This window comes from Mobula hypostoma, chromosome 2, assembly GCF_963921235.1.
Source record: "Mobula hypostoma chromosome 2, sMobHyp1.1, whole genome shotgun sequence".
Taxonomy (NCBI): domain Eukaryota; kingdom Metazoa; phylum Chordata; class Chondrichthyes; order Myliobatiformes; family Myliobatidae; genus Mobula; species Mobula hypostoma.
The window spans coordinates 176,142,764-176,165,964 of NC_086098.1; the positions used below are offsets into that span (position 1 = coordinate 176,142,764).

Below are 23,201 nucleotides of genomic sequence, written 5' to 3' on the forward strand. Positions count from 1 at the left end.
CCCAGGACAGTATTTCTGCCCCTAATTACCAATTAGCAATCCTGTTGAAGTGCACAAGAAAGGACAAACACAGGATTGTGAATGAATGTGATGTCCCCCTTTGTAGAAAAGGCATACAGATTCTCACCATCTTGGGCAATGCACAAGGAATGGCCAGAGCCTAGAAACAACTGCAAGACATACCACTGGGAGGACAAACAAGGTTAAGACTTTCACAGCAAATGGTAGGGCAATGAGATGTGCAGCAGAACAAAGCGACCCAGGAATATATATGTCCATAATTCTTTTGAAGTTATGTCTCAGGTAAATAGGACAGTAAAAGGAGCTTTTAGCACCTTTGTCTTCAAAAATCAGAGCACTGAGTACAAGAGTTGTACAAGACATTGGCAAGGCTAAATTTGGAGTTTCTTGTGCAGTTCTGGTCACCTATCTCCAGAAAGATACAAGTCTGAAAGAGTACAGAGTAAATTTACAAGGATGTTGCCAGGATTAAGGACCTGAGTGATAGGGAAAGGTTGAATGGGTTGAGACCTTATTCCCTGGGGGGCATGAGAATGAGGGGAAATCTACAAAATTATGAGATAGATAGGTAAAATGCATGCAGCCTTTTCCTCCTCAGGTTGGCTGAGACTGGAACTGGTCATAGGTGAAATATTCAAGCGAAATCTGAAGACAAACTTTTTACTTAGAGGGTGGTGCAACTGTGAAACAAGCTACTAGAGAAAGTGGCAGATTCAGGTTCAAATATAACATTTAAGATAATTTTGGATAGGTTCATGGTTGAGAGGGGTTTGAAAGGATATGGTCCAGGTGCAGGTGGACGGAACTAGGCAGAAGATCAGTGCATCATAGACTGGATGGACTGAAAGGCCTGTTTCTATGATATTGTGCTCTATGACACTTTACTTCAGGCTACCGTTTATCAATTACAACTCAAGAGTACACCACCATCCAAAACCATAAGACCATGGGAGCAAAATGAGGTCATTTGGCCCACTGAATCTACTCTGCCATTTCATCATGGCTGATCCATTTTCTCTCTCAGCCCCAATCTCCTACCTTCATGCCCTGACTAATCAAGAATCTGTCAACCTCTGCCTTAAATATATCCAATGACTTGGCCTTCACAGCTGCCTGTGGCAATGAATTCCACAGATTCACCACTCTCTGGCTGAAGAAATTGATCATCTCCGTTCTAAAAGGACATCTCTCTATCCAGAGGCTGTGTCCCCTGGTCTTAGATTCCCCCACCATAGGAAACATTCTCTCCATATCCACTCTATCGAGGCCTTTCAACATTCAATAGGTTTCAATGAGGTCACCCCCTCATTCTTCTGAATTTTAGTGAATACAGATCCAGAGCCATCAAACATTCCTCATGACAACCTGCTCAATCCTGGAATAACTTTTGTGAACCGCCTTTGAACCTTCTCCAGTTTCAGTACCTTCTTTCTTAGATAATGGGCCCAAAACTGCTCACCATACTCCAAGTGAGGCTTCATCAGTGCTTTATAGAGTGTCAAATTTACATTCTTGCTTTTATATTCTAGTCTTCTTGAAATGAATGCTAACATTGCATTTGCCTCCTCACCACAGACTCAACATGTAAATTAACCTTTAGGGAATCCTGCAAAAGCACTCCCAAGTCCTCTTACACCTCAGATTTTCACCTGGGCCTCTGCACCTCTCTCTGCTTAGATCCTCAATTTCCTTACTGGGAGACCAGTTGCAGATAGGTAATAGCATCTCACTGACAATCAACACAAGTGTACTTCAAGTATCTGCACCAGCTCACTGCTCTACTCTCTACACCCACACAGCTCTAATGCTATCTATAAACTTTCCTATGACACCACTGTTGTTGGTAGAATCTCAGCTGCTGATGAGCAGGACTTAAAGGAACGAGGTAGATTGACTGGTTGAGTGCAGTTGCAACAACCACCTTGCACTTGATGTTAGTAAAACCAAGGAATTGAGTGCAGACTTTAGGAAGGCAAGAAAACTTACCAATCCTCAATGAGGACTCATCTGTGGAAAGAATGAACAGCTTCAAGTTCCTAGACATCAATACTCTTGGGGCAACACATCAATGTAATCATGAAGAGGCACGCTAGCAACCCTACTTAGGAGTTTCAGGACACCTGCCATGGGCATCAACAGCACTATAGATGTACAGTGAAGAGCTTTCTGACCAGAAACTTCCAATGCAAAGGATCTCAAAAGGAATGTGGACTCAGTCAGTTCATTCAAGGGCACGACCTTCCCCACTATTGAGGACATCTTCAAGAGACTATGTCTCAACAAGGTGTCATCCATCATTAAGGATGGTCCCCACCCAGGACATATCCTCTTCTCGTTACTACCATTAGGGAGGTGCTACAGGAGCCTGACGAACAATACTCCATGATGAGTATGGGGTGTCAGGGAGGGGTAGCACCTCTGGTGGGGGAATATGTCACGTCCTTTTCAGGGCAGTTAGTCCACCTTTGGTCCCCACCTGGCACTCAGCTCTCACCTGTGGCTCCCCGTAGCTGTTTGCATGCGACAGCGGCCACACCCTGGGCAACGGCTTCGACAAGCCGGCTAAACCAGGTGAGGGTAGCCGACGGGTCTCAAACCCTCGGTGTGATAGGGAGTTGTCTATCCCAGCATGTGAAGACAGACTCCGGCAGATTGAGCGGACGAGACCAATGGAAGGTCCAATGGTCAAGAAGGCGGTCTCTGCAAGCGTCGTGGAACGTGTAGAGCAGGACAAGACACAGAATACGTCCTGGTCATCCACAGCGCCTAGTCCCATCTCCAGCCGTCTAGACTCTGTCTTGCCACTGGATCCAGATGGGAATTGGGAAGAGAGAGTGAGGCTGACGCTGCGCAACTCTCCCTCACTTAAATCCAAATCACGCGCTAGTCTCGACACCATCATAATGGTGTCGAGGTCCTCATCGACGTCAACGATGGACGAACAACCAACTCAATGATGAGGACAGCTTATTCCCCACCAGCAGATTTACGAACAGTCCTTGATCATTACTTCAGTTTTTTTTTGTACTATTTATTTTTGTAATATATAGTTTTATGTCTGCACCGTACTGCTGCTGCAAAACAAATTTCATGTCATGTTAGTGACAATAAATCACTGCATTGGGCACCTATTCAGCCACATCCCTGCCCACAAGTTAATATTTTAAAAGGGTGGGGAAGACAAGTGAAAAAAAAACTAACAGGGAAAATAAAGCAACACACAAAATGCTGGAGGAACTCAGCAGGTTAGGCAGCATCTATGGAAGTGAATGAACAGTTGACATTTCGGGCTGAGACATTTCTTCAAGACTAAAATGGAAGGGGGACAGTCGTCAGAATAAAAAGGTGGTGCGGGGGTGGGGAGAAGGGGAAGAAGGATGGCTAGAAGTTGATAGGTGAAGCCAAGCGGATGGGAAACGAAAATGGCCGAATAAGGAGGAATCTGATAGGAGAGAAGAGTAGACCGTGGAAGAAAGGGAAGGAGGAAGGGACCCGGGGGAAGTGACAGGCAGGTGAAGAGAGGTAAAAGGCCAGCATGGGGAACAGCGGGGGGGTAGGTGAAAAACTTTTTACCGGAAAGAGAAATCAATATGCATGCCATCAAGTTGGAGGTTAACCACACAGAATACTAAGTGTTGCTCCTCCACCCTGAGGGTGGCCTCCTCTTGGCACAAGAGGAGGCCATGGATTGACATGTTGGAACAGGAATCAGCCATCAGGAAGTTCCGCTTTTGGCAGATGGAGCAGAGGTGTTCGGCTAAGTGATTCCCCAATTTACGTTGAGCCTCACCAATGAAAAGGAGGACACATTGCAAGCACTGGACACAATAAATGACCCCAGCAGAAAATAAAGCTATTTTCAAAAAAAGGGCAAATTTAGATCAAAAATGAGAGCAGCACACAGAAAATGCTGAAGAAACACAGCAGGCCAGGCAGCATCTATGGAAAAGAGTAAACAGTCAACATTTCAGGTTGAGACCCTTTGTCAGAAACTTAGACCAAACTCAACACCAATGCAAGGAGGAGGGTAATTCAAACACAACCAAAGCTTTCAAAAGACAACAGTTTCTTGAAAAACCCTTGGTAATATTTATTTTCAAACTTACACATGTTGCGTTTGCTCTTCTGCCTGCTGAGATCCATTGTTCTTTTTCTTCTGTGAACGCGACGGTTTTTTCTTCTTGGGTTTGTTGATAGCCTGGCTGTTTTGCTTGTTATTCATGGCAAATTGCGCTGACGTGATATCACTCTGCAGCAGGTTCACAAGCAACGGACTAGTCAGAGTGACATCCTTATTGTTCGGAAAACCAGAGGCAGTGACCAAGGACACTTGACTTCCACTTGCTGTTGTGCTGTAAGGAGCACTGAATGCCATACTGTGGGTTGAAAAGTGGGATCCAGTAGAGTTGCCGGCCTGCATGGTTTGCAAGTGAGAGGCGACCACACTTTGCTGCATTTGAAGATCAGGCAGCATCTGCGTTACATTGACATCACTGGCTGATGTTGTATGGTCACCATGTTGTTGATTTACGTGAGGTACTGATGGTCTAAGCCCTTGACCCTGAATGCCAATCCCTTGGGAATTCCCATTCAGTGGATTCTGCTGGATCATTTGTGTGGAAAATTGAACCATATTACCCTGCGAGTTGACAGCAGGTCCCCTCATCATCTGACCTGGCCCCGCTATTACATTCTGCGGGTTCTGATTATTGAAACCTTGCTTGTTTCCTTGCACCTGACTCACAACAATCTGCTCGGGTAGCCCCATCATCTGGCTCTGCTGCAAGACAACTTGCCCCTGAGGTCCTATTAGTTGCCCATGAGTTGTCATTATCTGCTGGCCCTGCTGTGAATGCAGCGGCTTGGGCGGAGTCATCCTCTGTCCCGGTGCGACGGCACTGTGACTTTGGGACGTCGCCATCATCATTTGGTTTTGGATGAGCTGAGGGCGAGAAATAATCATCTGGTTTGGTGGATGTGGACCTTGCGATTGAACGTTCATCACCTGGCCCTGTGAAGGTGCGATTTGTTGATGCATCCCAATAAACTGTGACTGGGGGCCCTGCTGCCCCTGCACATTACTCATGTTCACTTGCGTATTGAGGGACTGCTGATTATTCATGTTCCCATGAAGTCCAAGGAGATTTGTTTGCATCACATTAGTTGGCCCATGAGACTGTACATTCATAGGACTTTGAGCAGCGACATTACTAGTACCACCTAGAACAAGAGCGCAAAAGTACTGTAAGCTTCTGAAATTCATCTTGTACTTATCTACAAGTCACATTTCCCATTTGCCCCAGCAAGCTGCTAACCCTTAGAGCAATCCCATTTCCCCATTTAAATGAAGAAATTCTCTTCCTCTACATCAAAACAGTTGAATGTCTGTTCTTAAGAGCTTGTCACAATTATAGACTAGTTGACTGGTGGTGTAGCGGCATCAGCACTGAACTTTCAAGACAAGTGGTCCTGGGTTCGAATCCAGCCGGCTCCTTGCACACTTACCATCCGTGCTGGGTTGAGTGTTGAGCTAGCAGCTCTGTCTCAAAAACAGACAAAAATGCTAAAGGAATCGAAAGGATGCAACCCAATGTGCCACAAGGTGCAGCAGGGAACAACAGTAGCAATTACAGAATGAGGTATTCATTACCCACTGTTAACTCCCAAATTTCCTCCCTGAATAACACAAACATCAACTCAATTACTTGTTTTTTCTAGAAAAGCCAACCTGTATGCGGTGCATTCTGATTAGGCTGCACCTGCAGAATTCCACTGTTCATCGATGTGGCAGATGCAACAGCTTGGTTAATCTGTGCCTGAGTGAAGTTTTGATTAGGCTGACCAGGAGGAAAGGTTGGTGGAAGACGCTTTTGCATGCCTGAAACAAATTGAAATGGGCACTAGCTTTGATTTCACTGCAATTGCTAAATACCAACTCTGGATACATTCCTGGAAATAAAAAATGATTTGTACAAAGCACTTTACAATATTCAAGCCATCCTAAATCATTTCATAGCCACATGCACAGTCAGCTTGTCGAGATGCTGGTTCAACTCCAACCTGACCTCTGGTGCTGTCCATGTAAAGTTTGCATATTTTGCAACAGTGTGGATTTCTTCCGCGTTTCCTCCCGCCTCTCAAAGATGTGGCAGTTCTATATGCCACCATAAATTGTTCCTCATGACTACAGTAACATGATCTTGAAGTTAGTTTATAGAATGTTGGAGAAAAAGGGGACAGCATAAACGGGTAACACACACAAAATGCTGGACAAAGTCACCAAGTTAGGCAGCATCTATGGAGGGGAATAAACAGTTGATGCCTTATGCCGAAACCCTTCATCAAAGGCATCAACTGTTTATTCCCCTCCATAAATGATACCTGATTAGCATAGTTCTTCCAGCATTTTGTACGTTTTTCAAGATTTTCAGCATCTGCAGATTCTTTTGCTTTAACATAAATGGGTGCTTGATGGTTGGAGACTTAGGTTATAGAACACTACAGCACAGAATCAAGCCCTTCAACCCATCTAGTCCATGCCAAACTATTAAACTGCCTGGTCCAATCCACCTGTACCCAGACCACAGTGCTCCATACCCCTCCAAATTTGTCTTAAATGTTAAAGTTGAACATGCACCCGCCACTTCCGCTGGCAGCTCATTCCACACACTCACCTCCCTCTGAATGAAGAGGTTCCCCTTAAATTTTTACCTTTCACGCTTAACCTATGACCTCTAGCTCAAGTCTCACCCAAGCTCAACGGAAAAAAAGTGTTTGCTTTTACCTCATCAACACCCCTCATAATTTTGTAAAACTTTCAAATGTCGTCTCATTCTCCTATGCTCTGGGGAATGAAATCCTAACCTATTCAACCCTTTCTTATGGGCTTAAGGTCCATTTTGGGCTGTACAACTATGGCAAGCCATCTGTTCTAATTTTTATACTATTATAGCTTGGGGAGTTTAGAGTTCAATTCTGGCATCCTCTGTAAGCATGTTTGTGTGCTACTTCCCATGACTGTGGGGGCTCCCTCCCACAGACCAAAGACATACAGGTTAGTAGGTTAATTGGTCATTGTACACTGTCCCATGATTAGGCAAGGGATAAGTAGGTGGGTTGCTGGGCAGCATAGCTCAAAGGGCCCGTTCCACCCAGTATTTCGAAACAAAACCTCCAGGATGCACTTTAGAACTACATTTTCCTTATTAAAAAATCTTTTTAAGTTTTTTTAAAAACAAGAAATACTTACCTCCTATGGTAGGATGAGCACTCTGGGCCACCTGATTTGCTTGCATCATAAACCCAGCTGGTAAGTTTCCTTGCTGAACTATGGGACCTCGGCTTGGAGAACTCTGGCACACTGTGGGCTGAAACGTTTGTGGCAGGGAACTGCTCTGAGGTGTTCTAGGCCCGATGTGCTGTTGTGGCTGGTTGACTGGAGAGGAAGAGGGGGAGCCTTGTTGAAAAGTAGAGGGAGACGAGGCTGGAGACTTATTGGTTAGATGTGGCTGCTGCAGGGGCGTAGGAACTCGAGGAGGTCCACCCTGGTGGTTCTTAGGTGGAGGCGATGCAAATTGCGGTGAGCTGCAAGGCTGAGAGAAGGTTTGATGAGCCTGTGATGTTTGTTGACTTCCAAATGGGTAGGGAGGTGGAGGATGAGCAGGGGTCTGAACAGTTGCCATGGGTGGCCTGGCCTGAAGTTGCTGGGGCTGCATTTGTCCAGGCATAGGAGCCTTCTTCCACACAGGATTTGCCAAAGTCCCTAGAGCCCCCTGGCTGGAGGGGGATTGGATTGCTGCTGCTGGGACCTGATTCCACGTGCCAGCCATGGAAATCTGAGCTGGATTAAATGGAGGTCGACCTCCCTGCAACTGGTGCTGCTGTAGGTTGGCTGGGGCGACCTGCCGGTTGGTGGACATTGTCTGCACAATGTGAGGCTGCTGAGGCAATGATCCGGAGGGGTGTCCTGCAGTTTGAATGTTCAGAGTCGAGAGAACAGAATCCATACCTGGTTAGAAAATAAAACGCAATGCGGTTGTAAATTCAAATCTGAGATTTTTTATTATAAGAAATACTATTATAATGTTAGAATGCACTCAAGTTCTACTAGAAGAAACAAATAGGATTGTGTTTTTAAATTTGACGTTGTAAATACTAATTAGATTCATATTTTAAGGGGTAACTCCCCAAGAAATATGACTTTTCAATGCAACTGCGAGATTCCAGGAATTAAGGCAGCATGACAGCGTAGTGGTTAGCACAATGCTCTACAGTACGTTGTCTAATGCATGTGGTTCTAGTATTTTTCTGCTTCTCTTTCAGAGTTCCAACATCTGCCATTTTTAATTTTACCCTCTAAGACAAGGGTTTCCAACCCTTTTTACGCCATAGACCAATATCATTCAGCAAGGGGTCTGTGGACCACAGGTTAGGAAACCTGCTCTCAAAAGAAAACAGGAAGGAAGTGTTTGTAAAAGGACATATTTAGAGTGTGCCAATTAAGCCAAGTTTAAGCATGTTCCTATATCATCAAGACCTTGAAATACAATGTATTCCATTTAATTTGGCCATCGGTTAATCAGGCCAACTGTTTATTTGGGACAACTCTTAAAGAAAAAAAAACTGAGAAAAAAGCCAGGATTCCCTTCATTTATTTTGGACATTATGTTGCTTAATTGTGACAAGAGACTGCTGCCGAACAGTTTCTAACTGTTTTAGCAGCAGTTGAGAGCACTTGTGGGGGTGTTAGACAACACTGTGCTTAGAGCAAACAGCTTTTAAATAGCGTCAGTTGCATGTGTTTGTGTTCAAGAAGCATTTTTTTTTGGTGTCTGATGGTGAGAAATAAGCAGTAAGACATTCAGAACCGTTTTGCTCACAGTAGTTTCAAGCATCCATGCTTGCAGATGCAAGAAACGGCTTGGAGTAAAAATGAAACGATGTCACTACTTCAAATTAGGAACTACAAGGAATTTAAAGGTATTGACAATTATCTTGAATGTTACAATGAAAATAAAGATTTGAAGGATGCAATCATCAAAAGCAACGTGAGGCAGTCCATTATCTGCTCTTATTTGGTTCACTTATGTTCAATCAAAAGAACACAGCTGTGTACACTATCGTTCCTTCATCAATAATTATGAATTAATAGAGTTTTATAGTACAGGTGTCCCCTGCTTTTCAAACGTTTGCTTTACAAAACCTCACTATTATGAAAGACCAACATTAGTTACCTGTTTTTGCTAACAGGTGGTGTTCTCACTGTTACAAAAAAAAGCAGCGCGCGAAAAAAGGCAGCGCGTGCCCCGGGCAGCCAAGCTTCTCCCCCGGAACTGCATTCTAGCCTACATTCGTGCCTGTGAGCATCTGTGCTTTATATTGATATATTTTGAGCATCCGTTTGCAAGATGAGTTCTAAGGTATCAGAAAAGCCTAAAAAGAGCTTGTAAGGGTGTTACACTTGGCATAAAACTAGACATACTTAAGCATTTCGATCGTGGTGAACGAAGTAAGGACAAAGTGAGTTTGGCTTGTGGAAGCTGACGAAGATGATGTTGAAGAGGTTTTGGCATCCCATGACCCAAGAACTGATAGATGAAGAGCTGATGCAATTGGAAGAGGAAAGGATAACAATCGAAACCAAAAGCAGTAGCAAACGAACTGAAAGTGAAGTCGTCCAGGAACTGAACGTAAAGCAACTGCATGAGATGATAGAAAAATGCGCGAGACTAAGTAGTCAAGCATACTGCCGTTTTTCAAGCCTTCCACAGCAGACGACAAACCTTGACCCTCGACATTGAGGCAGGCAGACATAAAAGAAGATGACCTGCCTGCCCTGATGGAAACCGAAGACGATGAGATGACACCCCAGTGTCCCACCACCCCAACCCCCAAGCCGCAGACCGATATATTGCCGTGGAGAATGCAGCGGTAGCCGGGATGCACCCAGCACATCTTTAAGAAAAAAGCCGAAATAAGCAAGCCTTGACACTCAAATTTCTGGCATATTGCTTGTGTCTTCCATGGTGAAGATTGACACAATATACTTGCTCTCCATTTCTTGTCCCCCATTACTACTTCTCCACCATCATTTACCAGCAGTCCAATATCTACTCATTTCTCAGTCACTCTTTATATATTTGAAAAAACAATTGGGAACCTCTTTGATAATACTGACTTGCTTTTCTTCATTTTTCATCTTTTCTCTCCTTTTGGTTTTATTTAGTTACTTTCTGTTGATTTTTAAAAACTTCCCAATCCAATAACTTCCTACTAATTTTTGCTGTATTACATGCCCTCTCTTTTGCTTTTATGCTGTCCTTTTGGAATACTTATTCATGATTGGGATATATCTATCCTGTACTTTCCGAATTGCCCCAGAAACTCCAGCCATCATGCACCGTCATCATCCCTGCTAGTGTCTCCTTCCAATCAACATTGGCCAGCCCCTCACTCATGCCTCTGTAATTCTGTTTATTCCACTATAATACTGGCACATCTTCTCAAACTGCAGGGTGAGTTCTATCATATTATGATCACTGTCTCCTAAGGATTTCTTTACCTTAAGCTCCCTAAACAAACCTGATTCTGTGAGGTAAAGTAAGGGACAGCAGCAACGTGTTTCTTTTTTTTGGCATCAGCTAAGTTCTCAAAGCATCAGATTGCGCATGTATTCTCAAAGCATCAGATTGCACACATATTAAATTGTATGAAATGAGAAAAACTGGTTAAGACCTTCTTAAAAAATTATTCTAGTTTTTCATATTTTATGAGAACAAATTTACAACCGTAGTCAGCCTTAGAGTGATTTTTGATCTTCCACAAAGGAATGTGACACTGCATAAAAGTTTCTGGTTTCAATCACCGATTCATTTGGTCAAGTAAGGGGAAAAAGATCCCTAAAGAAGGAGACAGATTTCTGTCAGCCTTGGTGAAGGAATCAACGTAATCAAAGACTCCATCCACCCTGGTCATCCTCTTTTCGACCCCCGTCCCGTCGGGCAGAAGGTACCCAAAGCCTGAAAGGACTCAAGCTCAAGGGCAACTTTTATTGTGTGTTTGAAGATGAGTGAACAGAATTCTAGAAAATAAGATGGAGTCTTGACCTCACAATCTACAAGGCCAGGCACTTTGCTGACTGTGTGCACTGCACTTTCTCTGTAACAGTTTATGCTCCATTCTGTTATTGTATTCCTTTGTCCAACAACAATGCACTTGATGGATGGCACGCAAAACAGTTTGTCCCCACTTACCTTGGTACATGTGACTACACTAAAATAAGCAAACAAAAAAATAAATTCTATCAGGAAATTGCACAGTAAGTTCCTGTGAATAGTCAATGCTTTTTGGTACGTTAATTTAAATAATTCATTTTGAAAACTTTCCTACACAACTTGAAGACTATAAACTGAGAGTGTTAAGAGTTTTCTGTTCAAATTGGAGCACCCAGTTATGCAAAATAAAGAGGTTCAAAGAGTTGGTGTAACAATTGCAAAGCAGGAAAACATTTGGATGTATTTCCATACAAAGACCTTTGGTGATTAGAAACTAATTTACAAACCTCATGTTTATTCCATAAACTTTACTCAAGCTAAACAGTAAGTACACTTTCATAAATGAATGTACTACAAATAGCAACTTTCCCAAAACATTAAAACCTGCATAGAAAAATAAAAAGTAAAAAAATTAAAACTGAAAGAACTGGACAGAAAAACTTTTGTCTCTTGTAGGTAACTGCATTTTTTAATGGACAACATCCCTTTCTTACCAGGCTGAGCAGTGGGTCGTGAGGAAGGATGTGGTAATCTATTTTGCATTAGCTCTGAATTGGCTCCACCGCCAGCCAAGGAAGCTGCCATATTGCTACTTGAAGGGATCATGGGAGCAGATGGGTTGTTAACTCGAATCAAACCTGTTTCCAAAAATAGAACAATAAATTAGAATTCTGTTGAATAATTTGCCAAATTCTAATTGTCTTAATAGCATTTGCATCCAGGACAACATTTTCCCAATTCAGAACCAATGTTTTCTCAACATTAACAAGCATGCATGCTTTTTAAAAATCTTTCTAAGTTCAAGATCAAGTTTAATTGTCATTCAGCCATCTATAAATTTGCTGACGATACATTATTGGCAGAATTTCAGATGGTGACAAGAGGGCGTACAGGAGTGAGATGTAACAACCTTGCATTCAACGCCAGTAAGGCCAAAGAACTGACTAGACAACAAAAGGGGTAAGATGAGGGAACACACACCATTACTCAGAGGGACCAGAAGTGGGAAGTGCGCACAATGTCAAATTCCTGAGTGTCAATATACCTGAGGATCTAACCTGGACCCAACATAACGATGCAGTTACAAGGGCAGCATAATAGCATCTATATTTCATTAGGAGTTTGAGAAGATTTGGTATGTCTCCAAAAACACTACAAAATTGTTACAGATGTACCTTGGAGAGCATTCTAACTGGCTGCATCACAATCTAGTACTGGGGGGCATCTGTACAGGATCAAAGCAAGCTGCAGTTCTATATTCAGTCAGCTCCATCATGGGCACTGGCCTCCATAGTATCCAGGACATCTTCAAGGAGCGATGCCTCAAAAAGGCTGCATCCATTATTAAGGATCCCCATCTCACAGGACATGCTCTCTCCTCGTTTCTACCATCAGGAAGGAGGTACAGGAGCCTGAAGGCACATACTCAATTATTAAGGAACAGCTTCTTCCCCTCTGCCATCTGATTTCTGAATGGCCACTGAACCCATGAACACTACCTCACTACTTTTTTGCACTAATTGTATATACATTTACTCTAATTCAGTTTTTTCCCCACTATTATTGTGTATTGCATTGTGCTGCTGCTGTCTTAAAGTTAACAATTTTCATGACATATGCAGTGATATCAAACCTGATTTTGATTATAGATACAGCACAGATTGAATTGAACTGACTTTATTTCTTACTTCCTTCACATACATGAGGAGTAAAAATCTTTACATTATGTCTCCATCTAAATGTGAAATGTGCAATCATAGTAATTTATAATAAATAGAACAGTCAATGTAATATAGAGTACACTCAAATAAACGTGAGTTCATCAGTCTGATGGCCGATGGAAGAAGCTGTCCCAGAGCCTGTTGGTCCTGGCTTTTATGCTGCAGTACCATTTCCTGGATGGTAGCAGCTGGAACAGTTTGTGGTTGGGTTAACTTGGGTCCTCAATGATCCTTTGGGCCCTTTTTACACACCTGTCCTTGTAGATGTCCAGAATCATGGGAAGTTCACAACTACAGATGCTCTGGGCTGTCCGCACCACTCTCTGCAGAGTCCTGCGATTAAGGGAGGTACAGTTTCCATACCAGGCAGTGATGCAGCCAGTCAGGATGCTCTTGATTGTGCCCCTGTAGAAAGTTCTTAGGATTTGGGGGCCCATACCAAACTTCCTCAACCATCTGAGGTGAAAGCGGTGCTGTTGTGGATGTTGTTGAAACTCTTTACCCTCTCAACCCCAGATCCATTGATGTCAATTGGGGTTAGCCCGTCTCCATTCCTCCTGTAATCCACAACCAGCTCCTTTGTTTTTGCGACATTGAGGGAGAGGTTGTTTTCTTGACACCACAGTGTCAGAGATATGACTTCTTCCCTGTAGGCCACCTCGTTATTGTTTGTGATAAGGCCAGTCAATGTAGCGTCGTCAGCAAATTTAATTGGCAGATCGGAGGCATTCCAAATTGACCCTTCCAGCCAATCAATCCGCCTCACCCAGCAACCGCTGATTTAATCCTAACCTAATCACAGGACAATTTACAATTACCAATTAACCAATCCGGTACATCTTTGGACCGTGGGAGGAAACCAAAGCACGCAAAGGAAACCCACGTCATTTTACAGGCAGGACACACAGATTCCTTACAGACGATGCCAGGGTTGAATTCTGAACTCCAACACCCCAAATCATAATAGCATTGTGCTAACTGCTATGCTACCGTAGCACCCATGTAGAGAGCTAAACGAAACAATGCTCATTTTTGCTCAGTTGTTTTAATACAATGAGTACTTTTAATACAAATACCATATTATCAGATACAAATAATTTTACTGATCAGTAAAGTTGACCAGTTTAAATGCAGTCATTGGGGTAATCTTTCCTAGCATAATACATTAACTGAGAATATATCATTTTGCCAGTAGAAACATAGAAAACCTACTTTCAAGCACCTTAAAACTGTGCCCTCTTGTGCTAGCCATTTCAGCCCTGGGAAACTCCATCTGCCACTTCTCCGCCCAGTTTTGCATCCTATCAACGTCCTGCTGTAACTTCTGACAGCCCTCCACACTATCCACACCACCTCCAACCTTTGTGTCATCAGCAAACTTACTAACCCATCCCTCCACTTCTTCATCCGGGTCATTTATAAAAATCACGAATAGCAGGGGTCCCTGAGGCATACCACTAGTCACTGACCTCCATGCAGAATATGACCAGTCTAAAACCACTCTTTGCCTTCCGTGGGCAAGCCAGCTCTGGATCCACTAAGCAATGTGTCTTGGATACCATGCCTCCTTACTTTCTCAATAAGCCTTGCATGGGGTACCTTGTCAAATGCCTTGTTGAAAACCATATACACTACATCAACTGCTCTACCTTCATCACATCCTCAAAAAATTCAATCAGGCTCGAAGGCATGACCTGCCATTCACAAAGCCATATTCATAATCATATTATGCCTCTCCAAATGTTCATAATCCTTCCTTTCAGGATCTTCTCCATCAACTTATCAACCACTGAAGTAAGACTCACTGGTCTATAATTTCCTGGGCTATCTCTACTCCCTTTCTTGAATAAGGGAACAATATCCCCAACCCTCCAATCCTCCAGGACCTCTCCCATCCCCACTGATGATGCAAAGATCATCGCCAACGGTTAGCAATCTCCTCCCTCAGTAGTCTGGGTTACACCTCGTCTGGTCCCGGTGACTTATCCAGCTTGATACTTTCCAAAAGCACCAACACATCTTCTTTCTTAGAAACTACATGTTCAAGCTTTTCAGTCTGCTGCAAGTCATCCCTATAATCGCCAAGATCACTTTCCATAGTGAATACTGAAGCAAAGTACTCATTAAGTACCTCTGCTATCTCCTCCAGTTTCATACACACTGTTCCACTGTCACACTTGATTGGTCCTATTCTCTCATGCCTTATCCTCTTGCTCTTCACATACTTGTAGAATGCCTTGGGGTTTTCTTTAATCCTGTCTGCCAAGGCCTTCTCATGGCCCCTTCTGGCTCTCCTAATTTCTTTCTTAAGTTCCTTCCTGCTAGCCTTATAATCTTCTGGATCTCTATCATTACCTAGTTTTTTTGAACCTTTCGTAAGCTCTTCTTTTCTTCTTGACTGGACTTACAACAGCCTTTGTACACCATGGTTCCTGCACCTTACCATCCTTTCCCCGTCTCATTGGAACGCACTTATGCAAAGCTCCACGCAAATATCCCCTGAACATCTGTCACATTTCTTCCGTACATTTTCCTGAGAACATCTGTTCCCAATTTATGCTTCCAAGTTCTTGCCTGATAGCCTCATATTTCCCCTTACTCCAATTAAACGCTTTCCTAACTTGTCTGTTCCTATCTCTCTCCAATGCTACGGTAGAGGAGATAGAATTGTGATCACTATCTCCAAAATGCTCTCCCACTGAGAGATCTGACACCTGACCAGGTTCATTTCCTAATACCAGATCAAGCACAGCCTCTCCTCTTGTAGGCTTACCTACATACTGTGTCAAGAAAACTTCTTGGACACACCTAACAAACTCCACCCCATCTAAACCTCTCGCTCTGGGGACATGCCAATCTATATTTGGGAAATTAAAATTAAAATCTCCCCATGAGAACCCTGTTATTATTGCACTTTTCCAGAATCTGTTTCCCTATCTGCTCCTCGATGTCCCTGTTACTATTGTGTGGTCCAGTAGAGTTATTGATCCTTTCCTGTTCTTAACTTCCACCCACAGAGACTCCGTGGTCTTTATTTCAGCCACAAATATAGAGACATCTCATCAGTTAGGAATCTGGACACAACTTAGTTAACAACTAATAAATAATTTAATTTAGTTAATAAAACATGCAAAATATCCACTTACCTACAGTATTCATGCACAGTTATGTGCAGGAATGGAGAAAAAGTGACAAACAAATTGGATGCCCCACAGTACTAAAAGGAAAAGTCTAGAATTGGGCACTTGGAGAGAGCTCGCTGAATGGATAAACGAATGTGGCTCTAAAGCCTTCTTTCATCCAAAGTTAACCTTATTTTCATTCTATCAGTCAATTAATAGAAAACAGTTACATGCACCTGCCTTTTCAAGTGATACATCAGCACTATATTTAAAGGAACAACTGTGGTATTGGACAATATAGAATTATAGACAGAACAGGTGAAATACCTTGTCCTCCTTGCAAAGAAAATCCAGGGTCCATTCTGATCTGATTCACCGGTCCATTTACTCTTATCTCTTGACTTCTCTGCTGTACTAAAGCCAAATTAATAACCCCTTCACCTAAAGAAGAAACAAACTTTAATTTCTGAAAAGATAATTAGCTCATGTAACTTTGTGTTTTACTGAAATATTCGAACAAAATCCACAAACGAGCACAAAATTGAAGCCTGACACAAACCTGATCAGCATGCTGAATCCAAATGTGGTCTGAACCCGATACATGCAAGTTTAAGACATTAGGTATTAGTTGGGCAATGAGATTCTATACAGATAACACTTTAAAATGTTAGTCTTCAGATTTTGATTGTGCACCAATGCATGCACAGAACGAAGGATCCCACCCCTCCCACACTCCACCATCTAGATTATGCTCTCTTCTCACTCCTGTCATCCGGAAAACTACCAGGACCCTTCAACCATCAGGCTCCTGAAACAGTCTTCACTCACCTCAACACTGAACCGATTCCACAACCTACAGACTCATTTTATAGGACTCTACAACTCATTTTCTCAGTGTTATTCACTATTTATTATTTGTCCTTTTTTAGTAGTCATCGTCATACTTTATTGATCCCAGGGGGAAATTTAAACAGTATTTACACAGATTGTCTTCTTTTGTACATTGGTTGTTAGTCAGTCTTTGTATGTAGCTTTTCATTGATTCTATTGTATTTCTTGTCCTACTGTGAATGCTCACAAGAAAATAAATCTTACGGAGACATACACATACTTCGTTAAAAAACTTACTTTGAACAACTTTCAAACTTTCCACCCATAATTGTAACAAGCTGGTGAATGTCTTCACAACAAAGCTAAAATACCCACTCCTTCCAGAAGGTAGAAGAGATAGCATACCTTCAATCTGAACAGAAAGAATGCCCAAGTCACGCAACTGCTGGTTATTACTCTGTGCCAACAGTCGTAACCGCTCTGCAGCTTCTCGGGGAATATTAAATGTCACACGAACACTATTCCATGGCTCCACTTTCTCAAGCTTCAGTTTCTTTGAATCTAGTAGACAAGTTAGCAAACACTTTATGGTCTTGTAATGATTTTTAACTGGTGTTCTACAAAAGGGTTGCTTTCAACTTACATATTTACAAACTTTTTGTGGTTTATAAATTATGTGTTATATTATTATGCCACAATGGTATAATATCTTGTTATATTATCCTCCAACTATGTTTTATAGAGATACATTAGGGATTTCATGGACTTTTATGTTAAGAAACTGCTTGTCAGATTTTTGCTCAAATCAAGATAATGCAAGTCACATATTTCTGGAGTTCCAGGAATGAGCAGCTTTAAAAGCCAGTAACTTAGGAGTTTCACATTAGACAGGCCCTCCGTTGGTTGAGGTTGACCATGGCTGCTGCATCTAGCTATCTCAAGCCAGTACTCAAGCTAGGGCAGTACAATATGGAGAGCAAGATGTTGTCCACACAGCAGGCTTGCCCCCTTCATGCAGCTGATGAATCCAAAGGAACGGCAGAGTCTGATACAGTTTGGCACCAGTGGTGTTGCTAGTCAACATTGAACTCAACATAGGACTGCCTTAGAACATAGAAAATTAACTGCACATTACAGGCCCTTCCGCCTACAATGTTGTGTCAACCATGTAACCTACTCTAGAAGTTGCCAAGGATTTCCCTAGGGACTCTAGCTGCAGATTTTTCCTCTGGGTTTACTCCCAAAGTCTTCCCCATGAATGGGTATAGCTGCTAGGCAGTGGCGGTTCGAGATCATTTTTCTTCTCCTGAATGAGCTGCCAACCACAGCTGATGAGACCCTTCTGCCCAGACTCACAATAGAAAAGTTTCAAAAAACCAACAGGAACATGAAGATTTAAAGAAGCCACATCTGTTGCTCCCACAAGGAATTATTTCAGAATACATATTGATTAAAACTTCTCCTGGAGGCCAAATCATTGGGCATATTTAAAGTATAGGTTGATATGTTCTTAATTAGGAATGTCATCAAAGGTTATTCGGAGAAGGCAGGAGAATGGTGTTGAGAGAGAAAATACTTGAGCCAAGATTGAATGAAGGAGCAGACTCAAAGGGCTGAATGGCTTAATTCTGGTTTGTCTTATAATCTCAAGAAAAATGAGCAAATATTGTGACTGCCACCATTAGAGATGATAAACATTGCATAGAAATTAACTTTACAGAAATTAGGTGAATTTTCTTACACAAATAACAGTGAAAATACGTTATTTTGATTTAAAAGAAAGGCGACATTTTTGGATGGAAAGCATTTCTTGGATGGAATTCTTACCCATTTTCAGAAGGCATGGCATGTTATTAACGATTAGGTCTAGTTTATTTGCAAAATCAACATCCTTCATGTTCCCCTTGAAAGCGATCCGTACTGTGAAGTCATCCTCCCCGACTTCCAGATCCAGCTGACCTTTATCTGGCTCCAGGTTCATTTCCTCAGTGGGTGTAGACCACATGGAGCCAAACATGCCTTCTACATTAGGTAGGTCATCTGAATCCATTTTGTTTCAGATTGAGGCCAGATGGTGAGCCATAGAAGCTGTTGACAAAATTAGAGCAAGTTAATACACAATAAACACCTTGGGGGTAGTTCAAATTCATATGACTCACATGCTAGGACAATCCTAAAATAGGTGCAACACACATAATGCTGGAGGAACTTGAGCAGGCCAGGCAGCATCTATTGAAGTGAGTACAGTCGACATTTTGGGCTGAGACCCTTCAGCAGGAAGGGTCCGATTTCTGATGAAAGGTCTCGGCCTGAAATATCGACTGTATTCCTTTCCATAGATGTTGCTTGGCCTGCTGATTTCCTCCAGCATCGTGTGTGTGTGTGTTGCTTGGATTTCCAGCATCTGCAGATTTTCTCGTCTAAAATAGGAGGTTTGAAGACACATTGAGCAATCATCCCAGCTGCCCAAGGGCATTAAAACCTTCTCAAAATAGTTTTTTTGACATTCTTATTCAGAACATTTTAGTATTAATGTTACTCATATCAGGGTTATCAACCAAATACGACAATAATAATTTTAAAACAATTACAATCATCTTTAAACATCTCTACTTGAATTTCAACTCTACATTTAATTAGACAAGATCATATTTGACCATTATCTCACCCACATCTTGCTGGATCCTCAGAACCACACTGCTCCCATTGCTCTGGAGGCCCAAGCAATATTCTGAGGTCTACACTTGGGACTTCTGGCCACCACTGTACTTCAGATATTATTAAAAACATCTTGCCTTTTTAACAAAAATTGGTGACCTGATTCAAATGAATTAGGTAGTGTTTGCTCTATCAGTTAGACCCAGCTAAAGCTGTGTGGGCAGAAACAAAATGAACCCTGCTGCTCACCTCAGTACAACCCAGGAACTGATGCTGAACTCAGTTTCCAATTCCAGCAGTGAGGAGGCGATCAGACATACACTCAGTAGCACTTTATCAGATACACCTGAATACCTACTCTCCTATCAAGTATCTAATCAATCATTTGATGAGGTTACTAGGAAAGTTGACGAAGGTAAAGCGGTGGATGTTGTCTATATGGTCTTCCGTAAGGTTCCACACGGAAGGTTAGTTAGGAAGGTTCAACCGTTGGGCATCAATATGGAAGTTGTAAAATGGATTCAGCAGTGGCTGGATGGGAGACGCCAGACAGCAGTGGTCGATAACAGTGTGTCAGATTGGAAGATGGTGTGTAGTGGTGTGCCTCAGGGATCTGTACTGGGTCCAATGTTGTTTGTCATATATATTAATGATCTGGATGATGGGGTGGTAAATTGGATTAGTAAGTATGCAGATGATACTAAGATAGGTGGAGTTGTGGATAATGAAGTAGGTTTTCAAAGCTTGCAGAGAAATTTAGACCACTTAGAAGAGTGGGCTGAAAGATGGCAGATGGAGTTTAATGCTGATAAATGTGAGGTGCTACATTTTGGTAGGACTAATCAAAATTGGACATACATGGTAAATGGTAGGGCATTGAAGAATGCAATAGAGCAGAGAGATCTAGGAATAACAGTGCATAGTTCCCTGAAGGTGGAATCTCATGTGGATAGGGTGGTGAAGAAAGCTTTTGGTATGCTGGCCTTTATAAATCAGAGCATTGAGTATAGGAGTTGGGATGTAATTTTGAAATTGTATAAGGCATTCATGAAGCCAAAACTGGAGTATTGTGTACAGTTCTGGTCACCGAACTATAGGAAAAATGTCAATAAAATTGAGAGAATACTGAGGAGATTTACTAAAATGTTGCCTGGGTTTCATCTCCTAAGTTACAGAAAAAAGTTGAACAAGTTAGGTCTTTATTCTTTGGAGTGTAGAAGGTTGAGGCGGGACTTGATAGAGGTATTTAAAATTATGAGGGGGATTGATAGAGTTGACGTGGATAGGATTTTTTCATTGAGAGTCGGGGAGATTCAAACAAGAGGACATGAGTTGAGAGTTAAAGAGCAAAAGTTTAGGGGTAACATGAGGGGGAACTTCTTTACTCAGAGAGTGGTAGCTGTGTGGAACAAGCTTCCAGCAGAAGTGGTTGAGGCAGGTTCGATGTTGTCATTTAAAGTTAAATTGGATAGATATATGGACAGGAAAGGAATGGAGGGTATGGGCTGAGTGCAGGTCAGTGGGACTAGGTAAGAGTAAGAGTTCGGCACGGACTAAAAGGGCCGAGATGGCCTGTTTTCGTGCTGTAATTGTTATATGGTTATGTGGCAGCAACTCTATGCATAAAAGCACGCAGACATGGTCAAGAGGTTTAGATGTTCAGACCAAACATCACATCGAGGGAAGAAATTACTTCGACCATGGAATGATTGTTGGTGCCAAACAGGGTGATTTGAGTATCTCAGAAAACGCTGATCACTTGGATCTTCACGCACAACAATCTCTAGAGTTTACAGAGAATGATGTGAGGAAACAAAAAACATCCAGTGAACTGCAGTTATGTGAATGCAAATACTATGTTAATGAGAGAGGTCAAAGGAGAATGGCCAGACTGGTTCAAGCTGACAGGTGACAGTAACTCAAGTAACAAAATGTTACAAAGTGGTGTGGAGAAGAGCACCTCTGAACACACAAAACGCTGAACCTTGAAGTGGATGGGCTACAGCAGCCGAAGACCAAGATTATATTGTCACTGGCCACTTTATTAGGGGCAGGTGGTACATAATTAAGTGGCCACTGAGTGTACAACTATACTTCTAGCATGTTACAAAGCAGTATTAGGACGTAGACATTTTGGGCAGGACTGAGATGCACTGCAGCTACCTGGTGGTTCCCCTACAGAATTGGTGGCTAAAAACTAGCATGATCCAACTCATTATACATTTAGCAAAGTCCATGTCCAAGTACAGAGCAGAATCACATTAACCAATTAGACCTCAGTTCAATTTATTGACTGAAGATAAATTATTGACAGAGTCTGATTAAGGATGAGGGGTAGGAAGTGAATTGTGAGGTTTAACAAATATTATGGCCGTAACAACTCACCATATTTATAAATCATTTGGATGACAGGATAGAAGGCCACATATCCAAGTTTGCAGATGACACAAGCAAGGTCGCATTAGATTTCAAGGAGATTAAAACTGAGTGGGCAAAACTGGCAAATGGATGTCGATGCAGGGAAATGCGAAGTCATCCACTTCACATCTAAAAAAGATAGAACATATTTCAAATGATGAAAAGCTGGACAGCAGTGATCAAAATTTTCAGGATCCCAAAAGTTGTCAATAACAGGTACAGAGTGATGCACCTACAGTTAGTCCTTTAAATGACTCCTGAACATTTTTTAATAAGAACAGAAATTACTTCCAACAGCAGCATTTCTTACCTCAGTATGTATATTTTTGCCCTTGGACTTAAAATTTAAGTGATGAAAATGTACAAATCAAAATACTGTGCCAATCCCACATTTAAAAAAGTGAATTCCCAATGTAGAACATTACCAGACTAACTGAAGTAGTTCCAGTGTGTATAATAATATTTTCTTATGGAAAAAGTCAGTTCTCAAGGCCCACACCATCAGGTTCATAAACCATTATTTCCCCTCAACCACCGGTGTCTTGAACCAAAAGGAATAACTTCACTCACCCGAACACTGAACTGATTCTGCAATTTATGCACTCACTTTCAAGGACCCTACAACTCATGGTCTTGATATTTATTGCTTATTTATTATTGTTTTGTGTGCTTTTGCATATTAATTGTTTGCTTTTGTTGTGTGCAATTTTTCATTGATTTCATTGTCTTTTCTTTGTATTTACTGAGAATGCCTACAAGAAAATGAATCTCAGGATTTTATATGGTTACATATATGTTTTCAAATGTTTTTATTGTGGAACATCAGCTTAACCACAACCGACAATGTCCTAAAGTACAATGCTTTTTTCTTTTCTTTCTTATAACAACATAATGAAAGTCAAATGAATGTACGTATAGTAAACAAGCAAAAAGCAAAGGAAACCCTACCACCCTGTCTCCTTTCCCCCTCCCATATGTGCTGTTTAGGTCCTACCGCCCCCCACACTTAATTCAGCTGTCGGTCTCTTCTAAATACAACAGTAATGGTTGCCAGATTTTTTTTTCAAATTCCCTGAGTCTGTCCTTGATAACGCATCTTATCCTATCTAGATGCAGAGTATCCTTTAATGCAGCCAGCCATTGCCTGAGTGATGGAG

At 42.0% G+C, this 23,201-nt stretch overlaps 1 protein-coding gene across 4 annotated transcripts in view; it reads right to left on the reverse strand.

Moving 5' to 3' along the window:
* The window catches only part of ncoa6 (nuclear receptor coactivator 6), a 72,970-nt gene that overhangs the window by 39,159 nt on the left and 10,610 nt on the right, over positions 1-23,201 (reverse strand). For all 4 annotated transcript variants that reach the window (XM_063041127.1, XM_063041126.1, XM_063041129.1 and 1 more), the window contains 8 exons: positions 22,012-22,173; positions 18,796-19,056; positions 17,374-17,529; positions 16,465-16,578; positions 11,789-11,932; positions 7,271-8,029; positions 5,750-5,899; positions 4,128-5,241 (listed from right to left, as the gene is read on the reverse strand). In XM_063041127.1, coding sequence (XP_062897197.1) covers positions 4,128-5,241; positions 5,750-5,899; positions 7,271-8,029; positions 11,789-11,932; positions 16,465-16,578; positions 17,374-17,529; positions 18,796-19,018 — 2,660 coding nt within the window. In that variant the 5' untranslated portion in view covers positions 19,019-19,056; positions 22,012-22,173. The remainder of the gene's footprint in view (positions 1-4,127; positions 5,242-5,749; positions 5,900-7,270; positions 8,030-11,788; positions 11,933-16,464; positions 16,579-17,373; positions 17,530-18,795; positions 19,057-22,011; positions 22,174-23,201) is intronic.